The sequence below is a fragment of the Macaca thibetana genome, chromosome 16 (genome assembly GCF_024542745.1).
Source record: "Macaca thibetana thibetana isolate TM-01 chromosome 16, ASM2454274v1, whole genome shotgun sequence".
Lineage (NCBI taxonomy): Eukaryota > Metazoa > Chordata > Mammalia > Primates > Cercopithecidae > Macaca > Macaca thibetana.
Genome location: NC_065593.1, coordinates 71,425,969 through 71,451,520, shown reverse-complemented (window position 1 = coordinate 71,451,520; position 25,552 = coordinate 71,425,969). Strand labels below are relative to the sequence as shown.

The 25,552-nt window shown below is 47.5% G+C and overlaps 1 protein-coding gene across 6 annotated transcripts in view; it reads left to right on the top strand.

Moving 5' to 3' along the window:
* Positions 1 to 25,552, top strand: part of ARSG (arylsulfatase G) — a 147,591-nt gene that overhangs the window by 45,514 nt on the left and 76,525 nt on the right. For 4 of the 6 annotated variants that reach the window (XM_050762449.1, XM_050762446.1, XM_050762448.1 and 1 more), the window contains exon 2: positions 2,255 to 3,008. In XM_050762449.1, coding sequence (XP_050618406.1) covers positions 2,791 to 3,008 — 218 coding nt within the window. In that variant the 5' untranslated portion in view covers positions 2,255 to 2,790. Of the gene's footprint in view, positions 1 to 2,254; positions 3,009 to 3,749; positions 5,786 to 13,033; positions 13,214 to 25,552 lie in introns of those variants that run through there. The other 2 variants (XM_050762451.1, XM_050762452.1) reach the window with 2 other exon arrangements.

Below are 25,552 nucleotides of genomic sequence, written 5' to 3'. Positions count from 1 at the left end.
ATTTTAGATTAAAAAATATAGAGATAAGGTCTCACTATGTTGGCCAGGCTAATCTTGAACCCCTGGCCTCAAGTAATCCTTCTGCCTCGGCCTCCCAAAGTATTGGGATTACAGGAATGAGCCACCATGCCCAGCCAACTGAAATTTTTATTTGGTCCACAATTTCAACTCTGTTCCTCCTTATTAAACTTCCTAATTGACTGGATGTGGTGGCTTATGCATGTAATCCCAGCACTTTGAGAGGTTGAGGTGGGAGGATCACTTGAGCCCAGGAGTTCCAGACTGGCCTGGGCAATATAGTGAGACCCAATCTGTACAAAAAATAAAAAAAATTAGCTGGGCTTGGTGGCATACACTTGTAGTTCTAGCTACCCGGGAGGCTGAGGCAGGAGGATCGTTTGAACCCAGGAGTTTGAGACTGCGGTGAGCTGGGATCTGTCTCTTTAAAAATAAATAAATACATAAATAAAATAAACTTGCAAATTTAGGGCTTTTAAGTGAACTAGAGCTAATCTAGTTTTATCCTTGGCTGCATTTGCAATCTCTAGCTTAAAGTATAACCTTCAATTCCCGTCTTTCAAAACTCAGTCTGATTTGTTGCTTTTGTTTGTCCACTGAAGTTGGGTCATCAGTTAGATTAAGCAGTTTCTTTTTTCTTCTTGCACCAGACTCATGATGTTTTTGTTTTCCAGCACCTATGCTACTTAAAGTGTGATCCAAAGACGAGCAGTACAGGCCTCACATGGGCTTGTTAGAAATACAGATCCCAGGCCCAGCGTTACCTACTGAATCTGCGGTTTAATAAACACAAAATCCACAGCAGATTCGTATGTACCTCCACGTGTAGGACGCACCACTGGCTGAACATGTCTTTAGATTTTCTTATTAAAATTACATGGGTAGGATGCAAAGGGACACATTTCCATGAAAAAAAAAATTATGAATTTTTTTCTGACATTTTATTATGAAAATTACAAACATACAGCAAAATTAAAAGAGTTCTATAGTAAGCACCCATATATCCTCTACCTAGATTCTATTATTAACTTTTTAAAACCATTTCCTTTTCCCCCAGATTAACTTCTGTTAAGAATTTTAGCTGGGCCTGGGTGTGGTGGCTCACGCCTGTCATCCCAGCACTTAAGGAGGCCAAGGCGGGCAGATCCCTTGTGGTCAGGAGTTTGAGACCAGCCTGGCCAACATGGTGAAACCCCATCTCTACCAAAAATACAAAAATGTGCCGGGATGTGTTGGTGGGCACCTGTAATCCCAGCTACTGGGAGGCTGAGGCATGAGAATTTCTTTTTTCTTTTTTTTGTTTTTTTTTGAGATGGAGTTTTGTTCTTGTTGCCCAGGCTAGAGTTCAGTGGTGCGATCTTGGCTCACCACAGTCTCCACCTCCTGGGTTCAAGCGATTCTCATGCCTCAGCCTCCCAAGTAGCTGGGATTACAGGCATGCGCCGCCACACCCAGCTCATTTTATATTTTTAGTAGAGCTGGGGTTTCTCCATGTTGATCAGACTGGTCTCAAACTCCCAACCTCAGGTGAGCCGCCCACCTTGGCCTCCCAAAGTGCTGGGATTACAGGTGTGAACCACCACTCCCGGCGAGAATTTCTTGAACCCGGGAGGCAGAGGTTTCAGTGAGCCAAGATTGTGCCATTGCACTCCAGCCTGGGTGATAGAGTGAGACTCAGTCTCAAAAAAAAGAATTTTAGCTGGGCATGGTGGCACATGCCTATAATCCCAGCTATGTGGGAGGTTGAGGCAAGAGGATCACTGGAGCCAGGAGTTCAAGACTGGCCTAGGCAACGTAGCAAGACCCTATCTCCAATTTTTTTTTTTTTTTTAAATGTAGAAACATTAGGTTATAGCATGACTGTTACATATAACCATGTCTTGGTAATAAGGGTCTTACCTCTCCTTCTAGAATTCTCAGTGGCACATTGGGATTTAGCAGCATTGGGGGCTGGTCCTAGTCCCACCCAGAACACTGGGCCTCAATATCCTCATCTATACAGTGAGTGGGCTGGCAGAGATCATCTCTAATGTTACTTCCAACCCTGTCACTACAGGTCCATTGCGAGTATTATTATCATCACTCTTTTTCAGGTGGAGAAACAGATGAATCAGTTAAATATCTGAATAAAAACATCTGTTGGCATGGAAAAGTGATTATTTCCTAAGCTACTGAGTAAAACACAGCTGCACTGGCAGTTTTAACTCTGTTTTCTTGTCAATTTTTGTTCTTTCAGGAAACCTTACAGAAACATGAAGCCCTCAACCATCTGGAACTCAGAAACTTATTCGGGGCTGACTGTGGCTTCTAGAACATCCAGGTGTTCTGCAGATGCGAGAACTCATCCTGTAGTCACCAGATGGAGTCCCAGACAGATGTAAGGCCTGTGCTGTGGCTCTACAGCCCTCAATACAGAAGGGTCACTTTCTTAGTGGCCAAAGAGCAGTTATTGACATTGATGTCAAATTATTGAACACAACCAGTCATTTTACCGAGCTGCAGTGAGGAAACACTGACCATAGAAGATCAAGCCAAATTAGGGATTGCACATTTCCTGATTCTTCTGAATTAGGATTCCAGATGGGGGCCTCATTTCTATCGCCCCCAACACTCCTATAGCCGTTATCACCGCCATCACCGCTGCCACCAGCATCTTCTTGCATACGCCACCTCTGCTCCCCAGAGACTTCCTGCTTTGAAAGGAAGCTGTCAGAAAAGTCTCTAGTGGTGGCTGCCGTCGCTCCAGACAATCGGAATCCTGCCTTAACCGCCATGGGCTGGCTTTTTCTAAAGGTTTTGTTGGCGGGAGTGAGTTTCTCAGGATTTCTTTATCCTCTTGTGGATTTTTGCATCAGTGGGAAAACAAGAGGCCGGAAGCCAAACTTTGTGATTATTTTGGCCGATGACATGGGGTGGGGTGACCTGGGAGCAAACTGGGCAGAAACAAAGGACACTGCCAACCTTGATAAGATGGCTTCGGAGGGAATGAGGTGAGTCTTGAGATGCCAGGCCAACCTGTCTTTGGATGTCTTACTCCTGTTCTTGAGAGGGGAAGGGGCCGTGCAGAGCACTTAAAGAGTCATTGATGGACCCATGCTGATTTAATTAATCTATTAATTAATTTGGTTTGAAGCTAGCATAGCATCGTGAAGAAATCCTGCCATCTAGCACCCATCCATCTATCTCATAACATTTATTATGTGTTAGGCGCTAGGAGTACAGAGGTGAACAAGATAAAACATTTTTGCCCTTAAGTTATTCATTGTCTGGTAGAGGAGACAGGTTAAAAGGAAAGTAAGGGGCTGGATGCAGTGGCTCATGGCTGTAATCCCAATGCTGGGGGAGGCTCAGGCAGGAGGTTCATCTGAGCCCATGATTTTGGGACCAGCTTGGGCAACCTGGCGAGATCCCACTCCTACAAAAAATAAAAGCAAGTTAGCCAGCGGTGGTGGCACACTCCTGTGATCCTAGCTACTTGGGAGGCTGAAGTGGGAGGATCACTGGATCCCAGGAGTTCAAGGCTGCAGTGAGCTATGATCGTGCCACTGCACTCCAGTGTGGGTGACAGAGTGAGACTCTGTCTCTTAAAAAATAAGTAAATAAGCTGGGCGCAGTGGCTCACGCCTGTAATCCCAGCACTTTGGGAGGCCGAGGTGGGCGAATCTCCTGAGGTCAAGAGTTGGAGACTAGCCTGTCCAACATAGTGAAACTCCATCTCTACTAAAAATACAAAAATTAGCCGGGCACGGTGGCAGGCACCTGTGATCCCAGCTACTCGGGAGGCTGAGGCAGGAGAATCACTTGAACCCGGGAGGCGGAAGTTGCAGTGAGCTGAGATTGCACCACTGCACTCCAGCTTGGGCAACAAGAGCAAGACTGTCTCAAAAAAAAAAAAAAAAAAAAAAAAAAAAAGTAAAGAAAGGGAAATAAGAGAAATAAGAATTATAAGCAGATAGCTTCTGAGCCCACATCCTGATTTTTGTTGTTGTTGTTGTTGTTGAGACAGAGTTTCACTCTTGTTGCCCAGGCTGGAGTGCAGTGGCACGATCTCGGCTCACCACAACCTCCACCTCCTGGGTTCAAGTGATTCTCCTGCCTCAGCCTTCCAAGTAGCTGGGATCACAGCTGCATGCCACCACGCCCAGCTAATTTTGTATTTTTGGTAGAGATGGGGTTTCTCCATGTTAGTTAGTCTGGTCTTGAACTCCTAATCTCAGGTGATCCGCCCACCTTGGCCTCCCAAAATGCTGGGATTACCGGCATGAGCCACCGCACCCAGCCCCAACATCCAGAGGTTTTGGAGAACAGAGGCGAGGGTATGGAACCCAACCTGGGGTTTCAAGGGAGGAGATGGCCTTTGAAGAGCAGCGGAGAGTGTGTGAAGCGTGGGAGACATGACTCACTTATTTATGAGAGGCATGGCTTATGTTTAAGGCACACTGAATTCTAAGGGACTGCAAAAGAGGAGCCTATGCATCTGATGCGTCGAAGTGTTTAGGAAACAGCTATTGCAGATTTTTGTTAAAACACCCAGCTCCTTTTCCCACTTAGATGGAAAACAAGCGTTAGAGCTTTCAGGCTTCAGGATTTTCTTCTTGGGCTAACGTTGGTCTGATTGTCCAGCTCGGATCCTGTCTGCATTGGGCGAAACTCCTCCGTGTGGTTCGGGGGGAATCATTTCAGCTCACCACTTAGGATGACGCATAGGGCATCTCCACAGAATTTTGGCCACTTGCATCCTAGAGCTTGATGCTTTTCCTGAGATATGCACCCTTGGTGGGTGGCGGTTTCTGCATCTGTTCTCACCCACTCCAATTCTTCCTCACCTCCATCAAGGTGAACTTTGTAAAAACACTCTTCTTCTTCCAGTCCTTCAAAGACATTTTTAGCCCGAAGGATAAAACTCAAACCCCATACCACTGGTGTTTGGCTGGGCGCGGTGGCTCACGCCTGTAATCCCAACACTTTGGGAGGCCAAGGTGGGCACATCACTGGAGGACAGGAGTTCAAGACCAGCCTGGTCAACATGGTGAAACCCCATCTCTACTGAAAATACAAAAATTAACCGGATGTGGTGGCGCACAGGAGAATCGCTTGAACCTGGGAGGTGGAGGTTGCAGTGAGCTGAGATTGCACTGCTGCACTCCAGCCTGGGCAACAGAGTGAGACTCTGTCTCAAAACAAGCAAACAAAACCAACAAAACCCCAAACTGGTTTCTTCACCGCCCCCTCTCTCTTGAGTGGTCTTGGGGTGAGCCCTCCCCTCATCTGTGTGATGGGTTCATCCTGGTGCACTCTCCACTTCCTCTGTTTAATTAGTTTCTAGTCACTACGTAGGTCTCAGTTGTACACGAGGGCCTCAGGAAAGCGTTCGTGGATGCCTCGGGCGTTCTGTGATGGTCCTCGCTGCTTTCCGTGGTGGCTGTTCAATCATCTGACCACTACGTTGGGTTGAATAGCACACTCCCTAAATTCATGTCCATCCAGAGCCTCAGAATGTGCCCTTATTTGGAAATAGGGTCTTTGCAAATGTTGTGAGTTAAGGCTCTCGATGATCTCAGAATCGATTTAGGGTGGGTCCTAAATCCAGTGACGTTTCCTTGTAAGAAGAGGAGAAGACACAGAGACACACGGAGAGATGGTGACATGAAGATGGAGGCAGAGATTGGAGGCGTGCCTCTACAAGCCAGGAACACCAGTGACCGCCGGCAACCACCAGAACCAGGAGAGAGACACGGAACAGATTCTCCCTCAGAGCCTCCAGAAGGTACCAGCCCGGCTGACATCTTCATTTCAGACTTTTAGCCTCCTATACTGTATTATTATTATTTTTTTTTAAGACAGAGTCTAGCTCTGTTGCTCAGGTTGGAGTGCAATGGTACGATCTTGGCTCACTGTAACCTCCACCTCCCAGGTTCAACCGATTCTCTAGCCTCAGCCTCCCGAGTAGCTGGGATTACAGGCATCTGCCACCATGCCTGGCTAATTTTTGTATTTTTGTAGAGATGGGGTTTCACCATGTTGGCCAGGCTAGTCTCGAACCCCTGACCTCAAGTGATCCACTCGCCTTGGCCTTCCAAAGTGTTGGGATTACGGGTCTGAGCCACCATTTCTGGCCTGTACTGTTGTTTTAAGCCGCATAGCTTGTGGTAATTTGTTATGGCAGCCTCCCTCCTTGCACACCTCCCTCCTAGCTCTGGACTTCAGGAAGAAAAATGCCTCATCTATTCTTTCCCGCTTATATTCCTAGCATGTAGCACAGTACCTGGTACGTAGTGGACAATTAATATTTGTTTGTCAATAAATGGGCTCTAGGAGCTCAAGATGCCCTGGAATGTCACCCCAAATTTTGCATATAGGAATATTTTTCTGGGGAGAGAGTTCATCCATCCATTAGCATTTACCAGATTCTCAAAAGGGCCTGGGTTGCCAAATGCTTAGGAACTTCTGCTTTCAGTGTCTAGCGGGTTAGTGAGGAAATACTAATTCCATTATTTAAGCTGAGATTTTCGAAGCTCACACATTTTTTTTTTCTCATGTGCTGTCTCTACCGTCACACTCTCATTCTGAGCAGAAAGGGCGACTCAGGGGTCAGATGCCAAATGTGGTTCGTCGGGCTCTCCTTCTCCCCACCCCCTTATGAAAGTGTTTCTTTCCATCTGAGCCTCGTGACAGTGGCCAGGTGGATAGCCCTCTGGCCTGAGGCCGACGGCTTTTCATTCTTCTTTGTTGACAGGAAAGCCGGGCTTCCTGTGAGGCCACGAACTGATTCATCACTGGTTTCTCCCTCTGCCTACTCACGGCCAGTGGGGAACTGTGACTTTCAGACACAAACTCTTATGCCCAACAGGGTCTGGGGTGACTAGCCGGGACTGCACGCTCAAGCCACCATGCCCGGTTCTATTGGCTCCTTGTCGTTTGTGAACAAATGAATTTTCTAGGACTGCTGGAACAAATTACTCCAAACTGGACAGCTTAAAACATTACTTTGTCCTGGCCGGGTGCGGTGGCTCACACCTGTAATCCCAGCACTTTGGGAGGCCGAGGCGGGCAGATCATGAGGTCAGGAGATCGAGACCATCCTGGCTAACAAGGTGAAACCCCATCTCTATGAAAAATCCGGAAATTATATGGGCGTATTGGTACACACGTGTAGTTCCAGCTACTCGGGAGGCTGAGGCAGGAGAATGGCATGAACCCAGGAGGCGGAGCTTGCAGTGAGCCGAGATGGTGCCACTGCACTCCACCCTGGGTGACAGAGCGAGACTCCATCTCAAAAAAACAAAAACAAAAACAAAAACAAAAAAACATTACTTTGTCCTTTGACAGTTCGGAAAGCCAGAAGTCCAGAATCAAGGTTACGACTGAAGGCTCTGACAGAGAATCCATTCTTTGCCTCTCTCCTGGATTCTGGTGCCTGCTGGAATCCTTGGCATTCTGGGCTTGAGGACTCCTATCTCTGCCTCTGCTGTTACGTGGTGTTCTTTCATGTCAGTGGCCAGACTCCCCTCCTCTAATAAAAATACCAGTCATTGGATTGAAGGCCCACCCTACTCCAGTATGACCTCATCTTAACTTGATGACATCTGCAAAGACTCTATTTCCAAATAAGGTCACATCACAGGTTCTGGATTGATATGAAATTGAGGGGAACACTATTCAGTCTGGCAGTCTGGTGCAATTAGCCATATTACTTATCTTTTTTTTTTTTTTTTTTGAGACACAGTTTCACTCTGTCACCCAGGATGGAGTGCAGTGGTGCAATCTTGGCTCACTGCAACCTCTGCCTCCTGGGTTCAAGTGATTCTCTTGCCTCAGCCTCCTGAGCAGCTGGGATTACAGGCACCTGCCACCACGCCCAGCTGGTTTTTGTACTTTTAGTAGAGACAGAGTTTTGACATGTTGGCCAAACTGGTCTCGAACTCCTGACCTCAAGTAATCCACCCTCCTTGGCCTCCCAAAGTGCTGGGATGACAAGCATGAGCCATGGTGCTGGGCCTACATATCTCTTTTTCCTCTGCTTCTAACGCAGTCTGTAATGTAGTAGGTGGTCAGTCAGTATCTGTTGCATTGAAGACTAAATGTCATGCTTAAGAGGGCAGGAGCCAGACAGTTTGAGCTCAGATCCCAGCTCTGCCACTTCCTATTTGTGAGCTGTGAGCTGGGCAAGCTGCATTGTCCCTTGGAGTTTTGTTTTCCTCTTCTGTAAGTGGGGACAATGATAGCACCCCTACCTCACAGGATGTTGTGAGGGTTAAATTAAGTAATCCGGGCTGGGCACAGTGGCTCATGCCTGTAATCCCAGCACTTTGGGAGGCTGAGGTGGGCAGATCACCTGAGGTCGGGAATTCGAAACCAGCCTGACCAACATGGAGAAACCCCAACTCTATTAAAAATACGAAACTAGCGGGGCATGGTGGCACATGCCTGTAATCCCGGCTACTCGGGAGGCTGAGGCAGGAGAATCACTTGAACCCAGGAGGCAGAGGTTGCAGTGACCTGACATCACGCCATTGTACTCCAGCCTGAGCAACTGAGCAAGACTCCATCTCAAAAAAAAAAAAAAAGCAATCCATAAACCAGGTGTGGTGTGGCATGTGTGTGATCCCAGCTGCTCCAGAGGCTGAGGCAGGCGGATCCCTTGATGCCAGGAGTTCGAGGATGCAGTGAGCTATGATCATGCCATTGTACTCTAGCCTGGGCTACAGAGTGTCTCATAAAAAAAAAAAAAAAAGTAATCTATGTAAGCAGCATAGAGCCTAGCATGCAACGGGTAGGGTTCTATGTTAGCTGTGGTTATTTTTGTTACTGTTACTAGAAATGTCCTTATGTAATGTCAGTGTGAATTGGCTAATCTGCGTGATAAAAGGTCCAGTGACAAAACTTGGAAGGATGGGGTGGAGTTCCAGTGACAAATTCCTGGTAATCCCTATGCTGGCTGTGCACCGGGACCAACACCTTTATTTCAATCAACACAACAGCTGCAACAATCACTAACCCTTACCAGGCTCTTGCAAGGTGCCAGGCTCTAGGCATTACCCTGGTTAATTCTTGGTACCACCCTACTTTTTCTCTTATACCTCAGATAAGGAAATTGAGGTTAAGTAACACGCCCAGAGTTGGTGAGTGGCCAAGCCAGCATTCAAACTCAGATTTCCTCATTCTAGAGCCTTATTCTTTCAGGACTGGGCAGAATTGGGGAATTATCAAAGAGAATCCATCAAGATTTGGCCAGCTTTGCCATATGGCTGTCAAAGAGGAGGAGGCCAGGTGTGGTGATTCACACCTGTAATTCCAGTACTTTGGGAGATCGAGGTGGAAGGATTGCTTGAGCTCAGGAGTTTGAGAGCAGCCTGGGCCATATAGCAAGACTTCATCTCTACAAAAAAATCAATAAATTAGCTGGGCATGGTCCTACCTACTCTGGAGGCTGAGTTGGAAGGATCGCTTGAGCCCAGGAGGTTGAGGCCACAGTGAGCTATGATCGCGTCACTGCACTCCAGCCTGGGTGACAGAGTGAAACCCTGTCTCAAAAAAAAAAAAAAAAAAAGAAAGATTGGAATCTCATCATTTTTTTCTCCCTTTGGTGCTAATGAAGGATTTTTGTGCTGTCCAAGCATAAGAGGCAGCCTGAGAAATGGGATTGTATTTTATTTATTTATGTATTTATGTAAGTATGTATTTATTTATTTTGAGACGAAGTCTTGCTCTGTTGCCTAGGCTGGAGTACAGTGATGCGATCTTGGCTCATTGCAACCTCTGCCTCCTGGGTTCAAGTGATTCTCCTGCCTTAGCCTCTCGAGTAGCTGGGACTACAAGTGTGTGCCACACACCTGGCTAATTTTTGTATTTTTAGCAGAGACAGCATTTCACCATGTTGGCTAGGCTGGTCTTGAACTCAACCTCAGGTGATCCACCCGCCTCAGCCTCCCAAAGTGCTGGGATTACAGGCGTGAGCCACTGCACCCGGCCAGAAATGGGATTTAGATGTCAGTCATCAAAATGGTTGATGTAACCATCGTTCCGGAGGCTCACCCAGCTGGGGATGTGTGATGGCTGCAGTTTCAGGTACCTGTGATCTTATCCCGCCCACTCCCGCTTCATCTCCAACCCTCTCCTCATGTTCCTCACATTGCACTTGTTTCTGTTCCTTGAACATATGCTTTTCCCTGCCTCAGGGGCTTTGCACTGGCTGTTACCCCTTATTGGCAAGCTCTCTTCTTAGGCTTCAAGCTGCTGATCCCTTCTCATCCTTCTGGCCTCCACTCAAATACCATCTCCTCAGAGAGGCCTTTCCTGATCACTCTCTCCAACATTGCCTTCCTTCCCCATGCACGTCTCCTACCCATTCTCCTGTTCTGTGTCATGACCTGTATCACTGTTCAAATGATCTTCTTTGTTTACTTCTGTATTGCCTGTCTCTCCCACTGGAATATCACCTCCTTATAGGAGCCTCCTTATCTGTCTTATTTATGTCTTCAGTGGCTAAAACAATGCCTGGCAGATGGTAGGTGCTCAAACAATAATTGTTCACGTACTTGGACTCCTGGATCTAAACTTCTAGGTGTGCACACATGGGCTAACCCGAGCATGAGAGCTGGAACTAGACTGCCTGGGTCTGTTACATGCTAGCTTTGGGACGCTGGGCTAGTTACTAAACCTTGCTGGGCCTTAGTTTGCTCATCTCTGCAATGGGAAAATAGTAGCACCTACATCACAGGACTATTGTGAGGAGGAAATAAGACCATATAAGGCAGCAAAAGGGTCCCTGGCATGTACTGGTGCTTGATGGGTGCTAGCACTTAATGATTCCCTATGACACCGGCCCTGCTCCCCTGTTCATCCTGCCGTCCTCTGGCTGGAGGGTGAGGCCTGTTTTCTCAGCTTCTGTTCCAAAAGCACCTGGCTCTGTCTATTCCCAGACTCTCACCCTTCCCCAGGCTGAGCTGTAGGACTTAGAATCTGCTTGTTTCTTCTCATTCCTAGACCAAATCCCCAAGTCAACACCGAAAGGTCTCAGTAACATTTCCCTTTTAGTTTGTGGCCAGCACACGCTATTCGTTTTTTGTTTGTTTTTAGCCTGGCTACAGGAGATGTGATTTACCCATTTTGTGCACAGAAAGAGCACCATCCATACCACAATTATGATGTCATTATTCGTTAAAGGAAAAAAGGAATCTTTGGGGGAAGAAAAGCAGAATCTTTCAGTGCCTTCGTATTTTGGTATCCCTTTTCAGACTTCTAAACGCCATCTACATGGAGATAAAATAGGGATGATGGCCTAAAATCCCACAGCCTTAAGCCTATTTAGAGTAGCCCAGGTCAAAGAGCATTCATGTCACCATATCCCTTAGGGAGAAACTGAGGCTGAGAGTTAGGAAGCGTTTTTACTGTTATAATCAGCTCTCTGCCATGTGTGGGTAGATTATCTCGTTTGTGGGTTTGCTAGCTTAGAGATTGGCTACATGAAAAATAATGATGAACTTTTTTTTTTTATTTGTATGTGAAAAACCCAAAGCTACCGCAAATTAGCAGACATCGCTTTATCAGAGGGCGTTGTTGTTCGGGGCTCCCCAGTGTTGAGAGATTGCTCATGTATGCACCGCAAGGCCCAGGTCCCCTTGCACATGTCAGTAGGTTAAGCAGCCAACCTATTTTGCCCTTGACCTTGTGGGATGTCATTTTGCCAATGTCCTTTGCAGATCTGAGCTGGGCTATGCTGTTGGACACTTACCAGTTTAAAAATGATAAGATAGCCAGAAGATAATTGAAATGAAATTTAAGTGAAAATGTCAGGGACTTAGTAATCAACTAAAACTTAAAAATTTTAAGCAATTGGCCAGGCACAGCGGCTTACACCTGTAATCCCAGCACTTTGGGAGGCCAAGGCTGGCGGATCACCTGAGGTCAGGAGTTCAAGACCAGCCTGGCCAATGTGGTGAAACCCCGTCTCTACTAAAAATACAAAAATTAGCCAGGCATGGTGGCGGGTGCCTGTAATCCCAGCTACTCAGGAGGCTGAAGCAGGAGAATGTCTTGAACCCGGGAGGTGGAGGTTGCAGTGAGCTGAGATTGTGCCTTTGCACTCCAGCCTGGGTGACAAGAGCGAGACTCTGTCTCAGGGGGAAAAAAAAAAAAGCAATTAAAACGGGAGATGAAAAGCAATTTGTATTACAATAGGGGACAGAGGGATGAATTGCTCATGGTTTAAAAAAGAGAATAGGACAAACGCATTCTGTTGGCATCTTTTTCAGCTCCTCATGCAGTCTGGAAATATTTAAGATAACTCTGAGAGCTCAGTGAATAACCCTGATGATACAACAGTAGTTTGTTTCTTGCTGGCAGCACATCTCAGACCCAGGGAAAGCCAGTGCTGGTCTCACCTGTGATGTAAACAAGTGACGCTATTTCTTGAAAATTCTCAGGCTGGGAAGTACCTTGCATATGACTCCTGGCAGGTGGCTGGATTCAGGCAATGGCCTAGGATTTCGAAATGGGGATTTGAGCTCCTGGGCACCTAATGACTCACAGGTCTCTTGGGAGAGAGAAGGAGGATGCCCAGTGATTGTGAGAGAGAGAGAGGTGGTCACAGGCAGCAGAGCCCAGATACTTCCCACTTGCTTGAACTGTCTGCCAGGCTGACTCAGAGGTGCAGGTGACAGCACACCGTAATTGTGTTACTTATGTACGTTGATTTGCAATACGTTAACTTTGCACCTTGATCTCGTTTCTTCTCTGCTTTCTCCCTTCTCTACCCCTGGTTTAACTTGGAGTCAAGTCAATGCTGCTGCTGCTAGGAGTTATAGGCAGTGGCTTAGCTAGGAATCAAAGATCAATATTCACCACAGGAAGGTCAGGGGCTCCCAGGGACTTGAGGCTGTTTCTAAAACGGGCCTCAGTGAGCAATGAATTGAGCTGTCAATTTAGTTGAGCACTTGGCTTGATTTGTGTTCTCAGAATTAGCTTTTTGCAAGAGTTCATGCACCCTGTTACCTCTCCGACCTCTTTTTCTTAGCCACCCTGCTGCCTTGGGGATTTGGCAGTAACCTAATGGAAGATGCAAACCGGGTCGGCAGTCACACGGCAGGGGATTGCGACGAGGTCTTGATGTCTGTTGGACAGTATGGGGACGAGGGCAGAAAGGACATTCTAAACAAGACCAATATTAGAGAGAGAAGGACCCTTCCTCTTTCAGGTAATTCCTTTTCAGCTGTATTCCTATCCCTGACAGTAACTCAGATTCGGGGTTGGGAGGACCCTCACTGGGGAGAAATCCTCTTGTCCTGTGACCTTCACCATTATCTCTGAGATGCCAGCTTTGGGAGGTCCCATCCTGACTTCTCTTTGTAAGCTCTCGGCGTGGTGGGACGGGCGACTTTGTATTTTTGCACTTGGGTAAATAGGTCAAATAGACATCAAAATCTTGTCATGCCCACCTTTCAACTGGGGCCAGGTACGTACTGAACAAAAGGGACTTCAGGTTTTTACCTCATGGCTCTGTTTAATAGATGGGGACAGGCAGGAACACAATGACCTAGATGGTAGCCAATCTTAGAGAAAAGAAAAGGAACTGAAATATTAACCAGTGGGGCCTTGGTGCCAGCCTGCTTAACCAACTGCAAGTTCAAAGTAGCCGGTCCAATTGCTATTAATAGTTCCTCTTTTAAGCCTCCCAAATACAGTCATTCAACAGTGAATCTCTACGAAGAGGAGGACATGAGATAAATGCTGGGAGACCCTAGCCAGCTCTGCCCTTAGGGGACCGATAGCCTGATGGCAAATAAAGACAAGAAAACCAGCCATTACAATGCAGGAGGGTAGTGTGTTGTGAGAGTGGAGACTCCTGCCATATCTCCTACTTCTGTGCTTTTATAACCTGAGATGGATGCATCTGAATTGACAGCTTAGGGGATACAACTAGCATATCACTTATAGATTGGTCTCAGTCAAGAAAGAGAAAGGCGCCTTGCTGGGCTTCTCATGCTTTCGGTGATAAAGCTTGCAGTGAGGAATCCTGTTAAAGATAGTGCCATGACCGGGTGCAGTGGCTGATGCCTATAATCCTAACACTTTGGGAGGCCGAGGGGGGCAGATTGCCTGAGCCCAGGAGTTTGAGACCAGCCTGGGCAACACGCTGAAACCCCATCTCTACTAAAATACAGAAGAAATTAGCCGGGTGTGGCGGCGTGTGCCTGTAGTCGCAGCTACTCGGGAGGCTGAGGCAGGAGAATCGCCTAGAACCCTGGAGTTGGAGGTTGCAGTGAGCCGAGATCATGCCACTGCGCTCTGGCCTAGGTGACAGAGCAAGACTCCGTCTCAAAAAAAAAAAAAAAAAAAAAAAAAAAAAAGGTGCCGTGGGGCTACAGGAAGAGAAATGTCATTTCTCTAGAGCAGAGTCAGGGGCTAAATGTCATTTCTCTAGAGCAGAGTCAGGAGGTCGTCAATCAAGATTATCTGTTAAGACTTGAATGCTGAGGCTTAAAATAAAGGGAGAGGAGAGTGTTGTAGGCAGAAGGGAAGGCAAGAGCAAAGACCCAGACCTGATTGCTAGGGCCTCCCTCGGAGCACTGTCCCAGGTGCTGGGAACACAGCTGTGATCCAGACTACCAAAAACCCTCGCTCTCCAGGGGGTGTTGCATTCTAGCAGTTGAGTATGGCAGGGCTGGGAGCGTGAGGCTGGATGGAGGGACTGGGCCTCTGGTACCGTGTGTCGTGTACATGTTTACAGGATTGGACATGATCCTGCAAGCTGTGGGGATCCTGAATGACTGAAGTCGTCCCCCTGCATTTGAGATGGGATGTTCCAGCTTACCAGGATGGCTCACACAGGCGGCTGGAAGGGCAGGGGTCACGTTGCAGGGATCTCCAGGATGGCTTGACTCAGAATTGTGGCAATGGAGAGAGGTGTCAGGTTCAGGAGGTGCATAGATGCCTGTGTGTATGTCGCATTGTCCTATACCTTGTGTGTGTGCTTCCTTGAATGTGAATGTGCATATATATACGAAATGGTGAAAAGGAAAGGAGAAATTTGCCAAGGACCATAAGCAAGCTCAGCTGCCAGGAATCCTTTCTGGAAAAGAACAAGAGGCTGGATGTGGTGACGTGTGGTGGCTACTTGGGAGGCCACCCAGGAGGCTAAGATAGGAGGATTGCTTGAGCCCAGGAATTTGAGGCTGCAGTGCACTATCCTTGCTCCTGTAAATAGTCACTGCACTCCAGCCTGGACAACATAGCAAGACCCCATCTCAAAAAAAAAAAAAGGGAAAGAAACAAAAAGAACGAGTAGAAATGGATGAATGAATGAATGAGTAGATGAAAGGCACCAAGTTCACTATTGGCTGCCACATTTGCTTGTAGCTTACAAAGGGCCTGTGTATCCGTGATCTCAATGATCTCACTTGACAACCTTCTGAGGAATAAGTCAGCCGTGTTCCCATTTAACAGAAGGCAATGTGGAGGTCGGGCTGAGCTGCTTCTCTAAGTTTTCTTCAGCTACTTTCCAGTTCCCATTTCCTGACCCTGTCCCTCTACACAAAAAGGCCACAGCAAAAGATTTTAAAAACCTATTTTCACGTCCATGCCTTTAAATTATGAATGGAGCAAAGACAGTTTTTATTCCAGTCACATAGCAATGTAGAGAGTTGCCACAGAACGCCTCATCATCTATTTTAAATTCCTTGTAAATGAAGGCTGGACACGCTTAACTTTGCGACGTTATGTCTCTCCGGGGCTTTTGTGGCAGCCTTTCTAGTGCTAGCGTTCCTTGATTCTAATACACATAATTTATGCAATGGCAAGTTGCTTTGGTTTCTGTCTGGCTGTGTCTTAATTTGCGTTGATTTTCTTGTTAACAGGCTGCTGTAATGTCTGGCTCTGTATTTCCAGCTTTGCTTTACAATGTATTTTCAGACTTTAATTAGGACCCCTGATGGTGAACTGGCCTGAGCCTGCCCAGATAGACTTGGGAGAAAGGAAAGCTTTCCAAATAACAAGGTCATTTTATTGCTTATTAATTAGTCCCACTAAATGGAGACAGTGGCCAGGAAGGGGGAAAAAGGTGACGTGCAGGCCAGTTCATAAAGCTGCATTTTTTGGGGTGGGTACAGCCTCTCCAAAGAATTGCAAATAAAGGAAACGAGATTGTTTCTGAGAGTTAAGCTATGAACTTTAACACACAGTGGGGAAGGCATTGAGCCCTGAAAGTATCCGCTTAAGTGATTACATGAAAAATGAACTGACATGTTTTTCCCAATCAAACCACCTGAGTTTCTCCAAGTTTTGTTTGTTTGTTCACTAGATATTGCTGGGGCAGCGCTGCCCCACCAAGGTGCTGTGCTTGGGGCTAGAGTTGCAACTCTAAGCCCCATCTCATGGAACCTACACCCGGCAAAGGAACTCAAAACTGCATCCTGCTGTAGAAATGTACGATAGCTGGCCGGGTGCGGTGGCTTATGCCTGTAATCCCAGCACTTTGGAAGGCTGAGGCAGGCGGATCACAAGGTCAAGAGATCGAGACCATCCTGGCCAACCCTGTCTCTACTAAAAATACAAAAATTAGCTGGGCATGGTGGTGCGCACCTGTAGTCCCAGCCTCTTGGGATTCTGAGGCAGGAGAATCGCTTGAACCTGGGAGGCAGAGGTTGCAGTGAGCCAAGATTGCGCCACTGCACTCCAGCTTGGCGATAGAGTAAGACTCTGTCTCAAAAAAAAAAAAAAAAAAAAAAGAAATTAAGATAGCTGTTCCCAAGATGAGGACATTAACAAGTCCAAGGGGAGATTACATTGAGGGCCATCACTAAAATTGGGCAAGCAGGGATAACATTCAGGCAGTGTATTTTTGGCACTGGCCAGCCATATTAGTCAGCTGGGGTTGCTGTAACAAATACAATAGACTGTATGGCATAAACAATAAATGTTTATTTCTCACAGTTCTGGAGGCTGGAAGTCCAACATCAGGGTACTAGCATGGTCAGGTTTTGGTGAGGGCTCTCTTCCTGGCTTGCAGATGGCCCCCTTCTTGCTATATTCTCACAAGGAGAATACAGTTCAAGACCAGCCTGGCCAACATAGCAAGACCCCATCTCTACAATATTAATAATAATAAATTAATAAGAGAGGGCTCTCTCTCTCTCTCTGATGTTATCATCCTAATTATTGGAACACATGAAGGGTCTGAAAGGAGAACTGATTTCTTTTTTTTCTTCTTTTTTTTTTTTGGAGTGAACAGATTTCGAATGAGCATCTACTTGGTGCCATATCCTATCAATGTGATTTATAAATTCTCTCATTAGATCCTTGCAGGGATTTTATAAGATTATCATTATTATCCTCACTTACATATGAGTAAAATGAAGTTCAGATAGTTTGAGTCACTGGTAGACTCTAATTTATAAATTCTAGGTCTTAGAAGTCAATGAAAACTAGGAAAAGGACTCACATTAACTTGACATTACCCCGAAGCCATAGACATACTTAATGAGAGAGAGAGAAAGAACCCTCTTATTAATTAATGAATCATTATTATTGTAAAGAAAGCTCTTGCTATGTTGCCCAGGCTGATTTTAAACTCCTGGGCTCAAGCAATCCTTCCACTTCAGCTTCCCAAAATGCTGGGATTATAGGTGTGAGCCACCACGTCCAGCCAAGCCCTCTTTTCACAAATGCACTTACCTCCTCATGGAAGCTGATGGAACCCTCATTACCTTATCTAAATCTAATTATCGCCTAAAGGGCCTGTGTCCACATACGGACACACTGGGGTTTCGGGTTTCCATATATGAATTTTGGAGGGACACAAACATTCAGTCCATGGAACCAGGCAAGAGGAAATGGTGGCTCAACAGCCTTTGAGTATCCCAGACCCACTGTCAAAGGTCAATCCACAGGCTGGGCGCCGTAGCTCACGCCTGTAATCCCAGCACTTTGGGAGGCCGAAGCGGGTGGCTCACCTGAGGTCAGGAGTTCGAGACCAGCCTGGCCAACATGGCGAAACCCTGTCTCTACTAAAAATACAAAAATTAGCCAGGTGTGGTGGCGGGTGCCTATAATCCCAGCTATCTGGGAGGCTGAGGCAGGAGAATTGCTTGAAACTGGGAGGCGGAGGTTGCAGTGTGCTGAGATCGTGCCACTGCACTCCAGCCTGGGTAACAGAGCAAAACTCCAACCAAAAAAAAAAAAGTCAATCTATAGTGGAGAAAAGGCCCTTAAGCTTCACAAAGTAAAGGACTTTTTGGATGCTCTATTTGAATTTTCTTAGTATTAATGAAGTCCACACTCACTAAGGCAAACTTCAGATTCTGATTTCCTGTGTAGCTTGTGTGCACAGGAAGAAAACATGTTGACCACACTGACATTCTGGTTCCTGTACCCATCCTTGGAAGTCAGATGGGGTCACGGGCATTCTGCCTCTTTCTTGGGCTCATGTGGTTCGTGTGGATGTGAGTCAGGCTGTCGGGGCTGGCACCACCAAGCGTGAGTCTCAGGACTTTCCTAGCCAAAGGCTGGCTCCTGTAACACGATGACCTAGTTAATACGATACCTCCTGCGGACCGGCCCAGCTCCAGACAGCCTTCCCTCGCATGGCTGTAGTGGAAAGAGCATAGGAATTTGGGTTGGAAAGGCCTGGGTTCAAATTCTGGCTTTGCCATTTCCTAACTGTAGGGGTCTGCAGTCTTCAATATGGCACCCTGATGAGGCAGGCCTTGGCGTAAGATGCATTGAGCTCATACCAGCTGTGTAGTCTTGGAAAGCTATTTAAACTCTCTCTGCCTCAGCTGCCCTCTCTGTAGAATGGGAATTTGGATGTCTATTTTACAGAGTGTTTTAAATGTTAGAAATATGTGAAACATGATTAGAGTAGTAGCCACTTGGTACGTCGTAGATATTTTTGTTATAATAAGACGAATAATGCTAATGTCTATGTATACCTTAGGGCTCAGCTTACACTTAACTTCTTTTGAGAAATGCTTTCCCAACACACAAGTATACACACTTGGTGCACTTTGAGAACATCCTGTGCTTCATGTGTTCCAAATCCTCTTACATAATGAAATTATCCACCTCCCTCACTGACCGGTGAGCAGCTTGAAGGCAGGGATCTGTCTTGTTCATTGGCGTATCCTGGATCACCTACAGCAGGGGTTCCCAACGCCCAGGCCACTGGTAGCGTCCATGACTTGTTAGGAACTGGGCTGTACAGCAGGAGGTGAGCGGCAGGTGAGTGAATCTTCATCTGTATTTACAGCCGCTCCTCATCACTCACGTTACCACCTGACCTCCGCCTCCTGTCAGATCAACAGCGGCATTAGATTCTCACGGGAGTGTGAGTTCTATTGAGAACAGGACATGCGAGGGATCTAGGTTGCACGTTCCTTATGAGAATCTAATGCCTGATGATCTGTCAGTGTCTCCCGTCACCCCCAGATGGGACCATCTAGTTTCAGGAAAACAAGCTCAGGGCTCCCACTTGTTCTACATTATGGTGAGTTGTGTGATTGTTTCATTATATATTACAATATAATAATAATAGAAATAAAGTGCACAATAAATGTAATGCATTTGAAGCATCTCGAAACCATCCCTCCTAACCCCTGTCTGTGGAAAAATTGTCTTCCATGAAACTGGTCCCTGGTGCCAGGAAGGTGGGGGATAGCTGACCTACAGTATAATAACCAGGATTCTCCGGTTGTAAGTGACAGAAACCCAACTCCATCAACCTAAACACAAAAGAGGCACAGGTGGAGCTCTTGAACTAAGCCCCTGAGAGCCTCCGTTTTTTTCTCTGTGCTTCTGAGCCAGTTGGCCCATTCTTTCAAGTTCCTCCATGTGGTAGTCAAGGAAGCCCTTACCCTTCTGGGGTTGCATGCTTATAGCTTGATATTCCAGAGGGGGAAAAAAGAGCTCTTTCTCATTCTCTGGTTCAGAAAATTCCAAGTTTAAATTCACAATAGCCCTGCTTGGCTCATGGGTCACGGGCCGGTTCACCGAGGACAGGAGGTTGTGTTGGTGTGATTAGCGTGCAGTGGAGTCCTGTACTGTGTTAGTATCCAGGTGGGGCATGACACGGGAAACTATCATTAGGTCTCACCAGATAGAGTGCAGGACCGGAGCTGCTGGTGGTGGAGAAACAGCGTTCGTGAGGTCTGGAATTATACCCCAGGGCAGTGACGAGACTAGGCAGACACATCTCTGCTCTTGTGGAACTCTAACCTGGATAAGGGAGCCAGCAGCAGCAAAAAGACAAATCCCTGAACAAGATAAAGTCAGATATGATAAGGGTTAGGGACAAACTCGAACAGTGCTGCTGCTGCTGTGGGTGTAGCTGGGTCAGGGAGATCTCCCCAGGAGGCGAAATGAGAGCGGAAGCCCAGCTGACCAGGAGGAGCCAGCCCTGTGGAGACCAGAGCAGAGTGATCAGGACAGAGGGAACACAAAAAGGGCCTGAGGCCAGAACCAGCTGCAAGTAACTCAGCCAGGCACAGTGGCTCACGCCTGTAATCCCAACACTTTGGGAGGCCGAGGCAGGTGGATCATGAGGTCAGGAGTTCGAGACCAGCCTGGCCAAGATGGTGAAACCCCGTCTCTACTAAAAATACAAAAATTATCCGGACGTGGTGGCGCATGCCTGTAGTCCCAGCTACTTGGGACACTGAGGCAGGAGAATTGCTTGAACCTGGGAGGCGGAGGTTGTGGTCAGCCAAGATCATGCCATTGCACTCCAGTTTGGGCGACAAGAGTGAAACTCCATCTTAAAAAAAAAAAGAAAAAGCAACTGACCTTGTCTGGCTGGAGGGGAGAGAGTTTGGGGAGGAGGGGGTTGATGCCATACGGGGTCCAGATCACTGGGGTGGCAAGTTCCCACCTCTCCTGTGTTGTGTCACACCTGGAAACTAATGATACTTCTTGTGGTGGGTTGTTGTACATCAGGGAACAGGCGTGAGCAGCCCCATGAGTCATGTGGAAGGAGTGGCCGGAGAAAGGGTGGATGCTCCACAGCAAAACACAACTGATGGCAGCAATAGTCAGTGGTCAGACAACAGGCGGATGTCTACATGAGACATGAAAAGGCTGCGAGACAGTTTCACGTGCTTCCGAAGTCAAAGTCAAGGCTTATCCTCCTGGAGGGTAAGGAAAGACTTTGTGACAACAGTAGGTTCTGAAGGACAGGTAGGAGTTTGGAAGGGCAAGAAGAGGGTAATGCATTATTTAGCAGAGATACAACAGAGCGAACGTGTTGCGTTGGAGAGTTGAGTGGGGTGTGGGGGAGGGAGGGATTCCAGATGTTCCAGGAAAAAGAATTCTGTTGAGCTGGACCCTGGAGACACGCAGGGAGGTGTACTCGTTACTGAGGGCTACTGTAACACAGTACCACAAACGGAGTAGCTTACAACCACCAAAATGTAGTATCTTACAGTGCTGGAGGCTAGAAGTTCAAGACCAAGGTGTTGGCAGAGCCATACTCCCTCTAAAGCGCTAGGAGAGGTTCCTTCCTTTCCTCTTCCAGCTTTTGGTAGCCCCAGGTATTCCTTGGCTTGTGCTGGCATCATTTTCGTCTCTGCCTCTTTTTCTTTTTCTTTTTCTTTTCTTTTTCTTTTTTGAGATGGAGTCTCGCTCTGTCGCCCGGGCTGGAGTGCAGTGGCTCGATCTCCCCTCACTGCAAGCTCCGCCGCCTCCTGGGTTCACGCCATTCTCCTGCCTCAGCCTCCCCAGTAGCTGGGACTACAGGCGCCCGTCACCACGCCTGGCTAATTTTTTTTGTATTTTTAGTAGAGACGGGGTTTCACTGTTAACCAGGATGGTCTTGATCTCCTGATCTCGTGATCCGCCCACCTCGGCCTCCCAAAGTGCTAGGATTACAGGCATGAGCCACAGCGCCCAGCTCTGCCTCTTTGTCACGTGGCCGTCTTCCCTCTGTGTGTCTCTGTGTCTTCACAGCATTCTCTTCTCTGTGTCTCTCTGCTCTTCTAAAATAAGGACAACAGTTACATTGGATCAAGACCCACTCTACTTCAGTATGATCTCATCTTAACTTAAAATTACCTCTGCAATCACCCTATTTCTAAATAAGTTCACGTTCTAAGGTATAGGGGTTAGGACTTCAATGTATCTTTTGGGGGGACGCAGCTCAACCCGCGGCTAGCAGCCATGGCTCAGAGGCTGATAGGTAGGTTGAGCCAGAGCATGATGGGTTCTGGTGGCTGAGACTTGGGGCTGCAAAATGGCATGACCAGTCAGCGTGCTAGCATGGGTTAGAGGGAGTGCGTCAGGTGAGGGACAACCCCCATTTGATCCTGGGTGGCGTCACTGGGAATGAGGAGGATCCGAAGGATGCAGGAAGTGGTAGAGGGACTTGAAGATAATGCCTCAGCCTGTACTGCCTCAGTGCCACTGCTTGACCAGGAGGGAGTGGTCATAGCTTTTGGAGGGAGAACGCTGAGTTTGGTTCAGTGCATGTTGAGTCTGAGTTGACACGTGACATACGTGTGGCAGTGAACATGATGCCAGGATAGCACCAGCAGCATCTAAGTGCCGCTCACCCACAGAGTTCCATCCACTCACATCCCGCTCACTTACTGCCCCCCCCCCCCACGGAGATGTTTTCTTCCTCCCCATTTAGCTGGTGATGGCGGTCATCACGTTGCCTGCCATGAATTTTAAAAACCTACTCTGTGCTGGATGCTTTGCTAATTACTTTATGTACATCGTCTGATTGAATTCTTCAAATAAGTTGATGAGGTAGGTCTGATTATACCCATTTTGCAGAAGAAGATAACTGAGGCTTAGACTGAGTTACCTGTCTAGTCTCACACTAGACAGAGTTGGGGCCGTCTTTGGACCCAGGCTTGTTTTCCCGTGCCTTTAATTTTCTTGTCACTCTGCCTCCCATAGCACTTTCTTTGTATTTCTCAGATAGGGCTTATCTTATTTTCTCTTATTATCCACACATGACAGTTCTGCTAGAGTATAAGCTCTTTGATGGAGAGGGCTGTAGCTCCCCAGCTAGCTCTGTTGTGGTTGGTTGAACTAGACCAGGAGCTTGTAGGTGAAAGGTTTGCGATGGCAGGTGATATGCATGTATCTGTTCGGAGGCAGAGAGATGAGCAAAGGGAGGGACGTCCAGTGGTGTCTTCAGGTCTCCATGCCTAGCTGCTGGAGGGATGAAGTCATGGGGCCTGCAGAGAACCCAGCTGAGGAAGCCAGTGTTGATGCAGGCTATGGCTTTCCCAGCAGACTGGAAGAAACAGGTCTCACCAGATAGAGTGCAGGACCGGAGCTGCTGGTGGTGGAGAAACAGTGTTCGTGAGGTCTGGAATTATACCCCAGGGCAGTGACGAGACTAGGCAGACACACCTCTGCTCTTGTGGAACTCTGATCTGGATAAGGGAGCCAGCAGCAGCAAAAAGACAAATCCCTGAACAAGATAAAGTCAGATATGATAAGGGTTAGGGACAAACTCGAACAGTGCTGCTGCTGCCGGTGTAGCCGGGTCAGGGAGATCTCCCCAGGAGGCGAAATGAGAGCGGAAGCCCAGCTGACCAGGAGGAGCCAGCCCTGTGGAGACCAGAGCAGAGTGATCAGGACAGAGGGAACACAAAAAGGGCCTGAGGCCAGAACCAGCTGGGGGTGTTCTAGAAAAAGCAACTCACCTCGTCTGGCTGGAGGGGAGAGAGCTTGGGGAGGAGGGGTTTGATGCCACATAGGGTCCGGATCACCAGGGTGACGAGTTCCCACCTTTCCCCTGTCATGTCACACCTGGAAACTAGTGATATTTGTGTCCCTTTCCAAGGACCTCCACTGAGGCTGGCAGTGGAGGGCTGTCTTGCATTATGCTGTAAGGGGACTGCTTTCTGTGGAGCTGGGCAGGGAACAGACAGAACCACATTGGACAGCTCTGGTGCCTCAGGTTGCCCCAGGCCCCACCTGGCTGCACCAGGGGCTGAGAAGAGCACAATCTCAGAAAACCTATGGCTCATTTGGGCCTAACTGTGCTCCAGCTCCCCTGCTGGGAGGCTGTGATGGAGGGCCTGTAGACTGTGCTGACTTTGAATTTGCTTTGACTGCAATAAGAACCCATTAAAGGGTTTCCAGCCAGGAACTAATCACAGGGGTGTCTAATCCTTTGGCTTCCCTGGGCCGTGTTGGAAGACGAAGAATTGTCTTGGGCCACATATAAAATACTCTAACATTAACGATAACTAATAAGCTAAGAAAAAAAAAATCACACACAAAAACTCAATGTTTTAAGAAAGTTTATGAATTTGTGTTGGGCCTCATTCAAAGCTGTCCTGGGCTGCATGTACGCATGCTAGGTGATCATCATTTTTAAAGACGCTGGACGAGGTGGCTCACTCCTGTAATCCCAGCATTTTGGGAAGCCGAGACAGGTGGATCACCTGAGGTCGGGGGTTCGAGACCAGCCTGGCTAGCATGGTGAAATCCTGTCTCTACTAAAAATACAAAAATTAACTGGGTGTGGTGGCGTGCCCCTGTAATCCCAGCTACTCGGGAGGCTGAGGCAGGAGAATTGCTTGAACCCGGAAGGTGGAGGTTGCAGTGAGCTGAGATTGTGCCACTGCACTCCAGCCTTGGTGGCAGAGTGAGACTCTGTCTCAAAAAGAAAAAAAATGTTTAAAGATGACTTTGGGTGCCCCATGGAAAATGAGGGGAGGGATAATTGGAGACAGGAATCGGAAGTGGGGAGTAAGTAGGGCTGCCGCTTATAGCTGGGGAGACTGTACATTGCTCACCTCTGGACTGTGGTGTGAATGGTGGCCCCTAGGGTTGTTCGACAACCCTGGGGTCTGGGTACAAGGTGATGGGAGCTTGGACCAGGACATGAGCAGATAGATGGAGAGAAATTGATAGATTCTGGATATATTTGGAAGTTGAGTTGATAGGACATGCTAATAATTTAGCCGTGGAGAGGGAGGAGGGAATGAGTGAAACCTCGGATGACTGTGACTTGAGTGACAGGGTAGGGGGGGTGCTATTTACTGAGAGGGAAGATTGGTATAGGAATAACTGGCATGTAGGGAAAAAATCTAAAGAAGGCCCAGATAAACTTGTGGAAACTGGCAAAGGAAGCATCCATATGCCACATGGGAGCACTGTCTGGAGTCCTGAGACCCACGGGTAGTTCTCTCCTGGCCTGGGAAGCCCATTGGGCTGAGAGGTTTAAGACAAGGCTGATGGCATTGTGCAGGGCTAGCTTTAGGGGCAGTGTGGCCTGGGCAGTTGCACACTCTTAGACCCTGTGCTTGGTTGCAGGCTTTGCTGTCACCGTCTTAAAATGCTTAGTGATTCTTGAACCAGGGACGTTGAATTTTCTTTCTCTTTTTCTTTTCTTTTTTCTGTTTTTTTTTTTTTTAATCTTATTTATTTATTTATTTATTTATTTATTTATTTATTTTTGAGACAGAGTGTTACTCTGTCACCCAGGCTGGAGTGCAGTGGCATGATCTCAGCTCACTGCAACCTCGCCTCATGGATTCAAGCAACTCTTGTGTCTCAGCCTCCCGAGCAGCTGGGACTACAG